The sequence below is a fragment of the Dendropsophus ebraccatus genome, chromosome 4 (genome assembly GCF_027789765.1).
Source record: "Dendropsophus ebraccatus isolate aDenEbr1 chromosome 4, aDenEbr1.pat, whole genome shotgun sequence".
In the NCBI taxonomy this organism is placed as follows: domain Eukaryota; kingdom Metazoa; phylum Chordata; class Amphibia; order Anura; family Hylidae; genus Dendropsophus; species Dendropsophus ebraccatus.
In genome coordinates this window covers 75,996,124-76,003,042 of record NC_091457.1, presented here as the reverse complement: position 1 = coordinate 76,003,042, position 6,919 = coordinate 75,996,124, and the positions used below count along the sequence as shown (strand labels likewise).

Below are 6,919 nucleotides of genomic sequence, written 5' to 3'. Positions count from 1 at the left end.
TTGTTAACGATAACTGATTTCCAACGACCGCTATTGTGAACGGCCTGAAATCGTTCACCCATTTACATGGAATGATAATCGTTACTTATGATCGTGCGGCTGTTGTTTTAAAATAAAGGCAATTATTTGTGATTAAATGACGGCCATCCACTGAATTTCAAGTGTGTGAAAGTTGCAAAATACTGACCAAAATGCTGTGTGGCAACATAGGCTAATGGTCCTTTTACACGGAACGATTGATCGTTCGTTTTTGCACGATAACGGTCGAATTCGAACGATAATCGTACGTGTAAACGCAGCGAACGATCAAACGACGAGCAAAAAATCGTTCATTTTGATCTTTCAACATGTTCACAAATCATCGTTGATCGTTCGCAAAAAATTTGCAGATCGTTCCGTGTAAACATTCTTTCAACGATTTCCCCTATGTGTGAGATAGGCTTAAGCAATCGCAAAACGATCGCATAGCGAATTTTCCATACGATGTATCGTTCCGTCTAAACGCAGATAGTTATAAAAAAAACATTGTTCATTCAAAATCGTTAATCGTGCGATCGGGCGAATTATCGCACCGTGTAAAAGTAACATAAGGCTATGGTGAAAACCGTGGCAAAACCACAAAAAAAAAAGAGTGTCATGCATTGTAATAGTAATTGTAATAATAGTAAATCGTCTAATAATATGCTGCTTGTAAATAAAGTATATTTAATGTATAGGTTTATAAAGTTGTATTTAATCCCATGAAGTACAAGTAGATAGAAGCTAACCGCACAATACCTCTTCCCTAGATATTATTATCATCACCCTGCACAGCTCGAAACGCTAGAGGGCGCTGCTGGCAAACTCCTTCTTTTTTTGGGCTATGAAGTGATCCAAAATAGTGAAAGAAAAAAGCCAACTCTGTAGCCGAGAGCAGCACAGAGCACACAGCACACGGCTAGTGACGCAGGGGTGACGGCTCACACAGCAGCTGGGCGCCAAGTATACTGGCGGCAGCTCTGAGAATTAGGTAAAGAAGGAGCCGTTCAGGGAAGGCTATGAGGATTGGAGTGGGGGAGTGAGGGAACGCTCAGCAGGTGGTACAGAGCTACACTGAATACCAGGAACTACTGCACTGACCGAACAAGATGCCAAGCAGTGGGATCCCCCCTTAGGTGGTGGCTCTCCTAACACCGGCAGTGTGAGGCACATGCTGGCACCAGAGGCTGGTAATTCCAAACTGTGTGTGATGTGAGGAGAGGGGGAGGGGGCAGAGCCTGGCTCTTGTATGGGAGTAGTGGCTGGCACAGGGGGATCCTGTAGACAGGGCAGTGCCCCCTGCACCCCTCACCCTGCAGGGCTGGGACTAGTATGTGGGTGTTGCCAGTGGTTTTATGTGGAAGGCAGTAGGGGAGAGTTTAGGTAGGAAATGCTAAGGGAGGAGACTGTTCCTGTATAAAGGCAGTGAGTGAGACCTGTGAGAAGTTATGAGAAGAGAGGCCCATGCTGCTGAGCTCATGCTGAATAACTTAGGGGAGTGACTAGGACAAGACTCACAAGGAGAGTTACACAACTACTTGGAGGATCCTCAGCGGATCTCAAGAGGGGGAGGAGGTGCCCTGCTGCTGCTGCCCTGCATTGGAGGTGCCCTGCTGCTGCCCTGCCTGCTTACTCAATGAGGACAGGTACCTGACAAGCTGCCCTGGGCATCAGCACTTAGATGGAGACTTGGTCCTGAGTGACACATGGCCTGACAGCGGCCCAGCCCTCCCTGTACTCATCCTCCACGTGGGACTAAACACCATCCTTCTATTTACTGCTTGAAGTGTGGATATGGAGCTACAGGTCCTGTGTGGAGCTCTATTCTGGGTCCTACTGCCCCTGTCTCTCCTAGCAGGTAATACTAACCTTCTTCTTTATAGAAACATATGTATCCTCTGTGATTCTCAATGGTGTGTTACTGACATGTGTAATGATTTATCTGGTGTTGGTATATACCCAATACCATATACAAGACTGAATAGAAATGAGCTTAATTAACTTTTTGCCTTTTTTTTTTTTTTACATTTATTTATGTTTTTATTATTTGATGCTTCCAGCATTTCATTCAAATAGGGCTATGCAACACACCTGGTGGGATAGGGGGATATGATTGTCATTTGGGGATCATTGTTAACTGTAAATGCAACCCTGGATGTACCCTGTATAGTGTAATTCCTAATGGTGCTTTATGTGTACTGTCAATGAGTGGCCGACTTATGCTCTCATTTACTGTATGTAGTTGGTCCGTCAGCAGGTGGTGTATGAACATTTGCCTCTGCTCTGGTAAGTAACAGATGTGTAGCTTTACATCAGCTGGAAAATAGAATGCAGAATTTTGACATAACATGATGGCAATCTTTTCTGGGATGTGTGGTTCTTGCAATTCATAGATGTATATAGAAAATACTATTATGAGTGCACTTACTCCACCTGGACTGAAGATAAAAATCTGAAAATGGTGACTAATTCAAAAATCTGAAAATGTTGTGTGTGCGTGGGGGCAGCTGGTGGTATAGAACACATAGACTACCACACATCATGCCGCCCTGTTGCGCAGTAGTTCTCTCGTATTGTGAGTCATATATTTATGCGTCACAGGAGAATGTGAGAGCATGCTGGGATTAGTAGTTCCACAGTTATTGTAGAGCCACGTGTTGGAGAGTGTAGGTGAAAAGATGTGTTCTAGAAATCTTATTTGGTTGAATTTACCTGTAATCTTGTAAAGTGTCTCACAGCTTCTGAAATGAGCAGCAGTTTATTTATCTTCAGTATTGGCCAATGTGAAAATAAGACACCTGGGCGATATTAGATCATAAAGGGACTGTGGTTATAAAGAATCACCTTGGGACACATTTTAAATACTGTCCTAAAGTATAGGATGAAGCTAGTCCATACAGACAGATAGCCTGACAGCTAATAACAGTAGTGCATTCTGTAATCTGCACATTATTTTAGGTATATTGGAGATTTTTCTCTTCTTTATGCCATCTCTTACAGGAAAATATGTTATGCTTCTTATTATTATAGCTTAGTAATGCCCCCTTTCAAAATTGTTTATAGAGGCTTAAACTGTGAAAAAAAATGGGAAAGCACCAAGCTTTTATATCTTAAACACATCTGGTGAAATGAAAGAAGTTCTTAGTTATCTGCACCATTGTTTGTGCTTTTAAGTAGCCGTAAATGACCACAGTGCATTTGTTTTATAGTTTCTGTCGTTCTATGAGGTGCTAAGCTCTCTGCCTCGTACATAACATTGTGAGTAGTGATTTCCGTGTGTGATGGCTCCCTCACGACTATGGAATGTATGTCCCAGCTGATGCATCACTGTGCAGGCAAAGGCTTGAATTGAACAGTAATCCATAAAATAACAATAATTGGCCTGGGGGTAATTTGAACTGCTGGTGAAACTCGCTTCATTATCATGAGGATCATTGACATAAGGATTGTCTCACACCTCAAGTTTAACTCTTAAACACTTCAGGAGTCACTCATTTATTTTGACAGGTATTCTGATCCTGAAATGGTCTGGAAATGGGATCATCTATATACATGAGTGGATTTACAATAATATTGAAGTAAAGCGCTTATTTAAAGGGGTAGTGCAGTGCTAAACATTAATTCATAAAATAACACACATTATAAAGTTATACAACTTTGTAATGCATGTCATGTAAGTGATTGGCCCCCTTCCCCGTGTTCCCCCCACCCACGTTAGATCCGGAAGTGTGGTGCATCATTCTCGTCGACCCCCAGCCGCCATCTTGTGACAATGACGTCATCTTCTGGAGGCCGTCCGTCCCTCATGCCGGCCCCCCTCTGGCGCGTCAACAGCTGATCAGCCACGACTGGCTGAGCATAACTGTGCTCAGCCAATCGCGGCTGAACAGCTAATGACGTGGCAGAGGGGGGCCGGCATGAGGGACCGCTGGAGCGGTCCGGCCATCCTCCAGAAGATGACATCATTGTCACAAGATGGCGGCCAGGGGTTGACACGAATGCGGTAAATATAATGCACCACACTTCCGGGTCTAGCGTGGGTGGGTGGGTGGGGGGGGGGGGAGACACGGGGAAGGGGCCATTCACTTACATAACACACATTACAAAGTTGTTTAACTTTGTGAAAAGAGTAGTAGAGGTTTGCTGCACCTAACAGATGTATATAGTATATAGTGAGTCACCTTCTTCGAGTGCACTACTATTTCAGCGCCTGGAGAGTGGGAGTAAATAGAAAGATGTAGTAGGCTCTCTAGAGGAGGGTGGTGTGGTAGAAAAAATATATATACTTAAATAAACAATGTGAAGTAGTATTAAACATTTATTAGGACCTTATAAAAAGTGAGTATGATGGTTGGTCAGTACCTAATTGTACCAAAGCAATAGTTAAGAAATATTCCTATAAAACTTAAAAATGGAATACAATAATTATACAATGGAATGTAAAAAATAAAATAAAATGCAGAGAGCCTAGTGGTACCGGCTGCGCTGGACCCAGCGCAGACAGCCCACACAACAGTGTTAAGCGATCTTCCCGAGTTCCTGTATCAGATCTTAGCTCCTATCGGTATCTATGCTTATCGTGATCCCGTTTGACACAATATCAATCCTTTTGAGTCTTATTATGTAAAGATATCAATGGATGAGTCTTGTTAATCACGTATAACTTAGTAATTGTATGTAGCTGCAATAGAAGTAGCGGGCCCCATGCAGTCAGGCAGTGTTTGTTCATATGTAAACAAATAGTGATACAGTTGGATTAATGGTGGTGGAGCAATCCACCTCTCACCCTGTTGTTGACAGCTCTCACAATCCAATGCGGTGATGTCAGGATTGACAATATAGATATATTCGATCCGCTTGGAAGCTCTATGGACGTGGTCTGAATTTGTATCTTGTGCTGTCCTATGTGGGGAACGGAACTTTATGTAGCTTGAACATAGTCATAGGCTGTATCCATGTTCTCCCAGACTCTCTAGCACTACATCCAACGTATTCAGTCACTGGTATTCAAATGCCAAACAATTCTCAAGTTGCGCTCATCTCTAGTTTTCACCTGTCAAAAAAGGTATACAGATCTGTAGTGGCAGAAGGCCAATTCAGTTTGATGGCTGGAAAGTAGTCAACTAGTGACTACGCTTTTTCCACACTTATACTTCTGTTTGGTAGGGCTCAGAAGTGCAGCACACCATAAACATATGCGTGGGGAAAAAGTTGGACTGTAGTCACTAATGGACTATGTTTGGGCCATGGCATAACTTTTTGACAGATTACTGACATACACCACAGACACTTCTCCAATCTGAGGAAGGGGGTGAAGCCCCAGAAACATGCTCATGTGTTTTTTTTTTTTTTTTTTTTTTTTTGTGTGTACTATTAAATAAATCTACTGATGCTGGAGGTTCTCCATTCAGGGGAAATCCTGCAAACTGCATCATTATGCTGTTTAGAGTTGCAATTAAAGGGGTATTCCCCCCCCCCAAATTTTTTTTTGCATTAATACGTTGCCCACCCGTAGCTTTCCATCTTTCCAATATCAATTTACTATGGATTCCGCACAGTTTTGCTGTTATCTAGGTACATCCACCCCCACGGATTGCATAGAATCATCAGCTCTCAGTCCACTCCGATACGCTCCCTGCTCCTGGCCCGCACCCTCCGAGACGGCATCAGGTGTCCTCCATCTCTTCAATGGGCCGGCTTCTACCCTGCCCATTGAAGTGAGGGAGGACACTGACAGCTACTTCTGATCAGTGTCTCTGGACTTCCTCCCACCAGGTCACTTGAAGGGCCCCCCTCCTGATGTTCCCCCCCCCCCCTGCAGCTCAACTGGACAACAAGCGGCGACCCCCCACCACCACCACCCCCGTGACTTAGAAGCGGCGGTGGAAAACACCCCCCACCACCACCCCGTGAGTTTACTTATGTACGCTTGCACGGTGTGATCCGGTCTGTCATCTGTGTGCTGGAGAAAGGGGGGGGGGGGCGCCTGTCAGCTGGGTGCCATATGGTGAAGTGAGGGGGCGCCTGTCAGCTAGGGGGAATGTTATCAAGGTGCCGTACGGGGGGGGTGGGGGGGCGGTGGCGATGGAGTCAGCTGGAGGCCGTCCCGATCTAGTAGGCTCACAGATGGGGAGCTGGCCTGTCACCTGGGTGCCAAGGGGGTGTATGTGGTATGGGGGGCAGTAGAGTGGACAGCGTGTTGTCTGCCCATCTGTGTTTACTGTGCTATTTTAATGAAAGCAGAGGGGGCAGGTACACAAACAGACCAATCAGGGAGAAGTACACTGCATGATGGGAAATGTAGTTTCCTGGCCAGCGCCATCTTGGATATAGGTGAGCTGTTAAAAAAACTTCTAACTCAGGAACGGCGGCAGCTAGAAATACAGGGGTTGGCTTAAAATACTCAGGGGGACTTGGTAAGTAAGACCAGATATGTTTGGGAGAATTTAATTTTTTTAGCTCTTGGGGGGAATACCCCTTTAAGGCTACTACACTATTGCATACGTGGTCCATGACTGTGCACAGCCTATGGCCCCACAGTCCTGTGCAGGAGGCCTAAAGCTGTGTTCCCACCTTCACAATTTTGTTATGTTTCTTTGTTAACATAATCAGAGTCTAATTGACTATATGGGTTCTGCAATTTTGCCTAAATTGACTGGGCTTTTCCTGTGATTACCATTACCAAGCTTAATTGCGTGCATTTTCTTGTCATAAGCAATCTGATTAAACCTGGTAATATTAATTACATGGCATATATATATATATATATATATATATATATATATATATATATATATATATATATATATATAATGATTGCAGAGCCCACACAATCAACTGAGCAACTGTCCAGTCCACAGTGAATAGTTGTCTCATAAATATACTAGGTAAAAAGGGAAGA

The 6,919-nt window shown here is 44.1% G+C and overlaps 1 protein-coding gene across 1 annotated transcript in view; it reads left to right on the top strand.

The window, feature by feature from the left end:
• Nucleotides 1-893: 893 nt before the first annotated feature.
• PIEZO1 (piezo type mechanosensitive ion channel component 1 (Er blood group)) overlaps nucleotides 894-6,919 on the top strand; it is a 186,348-nt gene continuing 180,322 nt past the window's right edge. Inside the window, exon 1 of the mRNA XM_069966046.1 lies at nucleotides 894-1,876. Within this exon, the coding sequence (XP_069822147.1) occupies nucleotides 1,813-1,876 (64 nt within the window). The 5' untranslated portion in view covers nucleotides 894-1,812. The remainder of the gene's footprint in view (nucleotides 1,877-6,919) is intronic.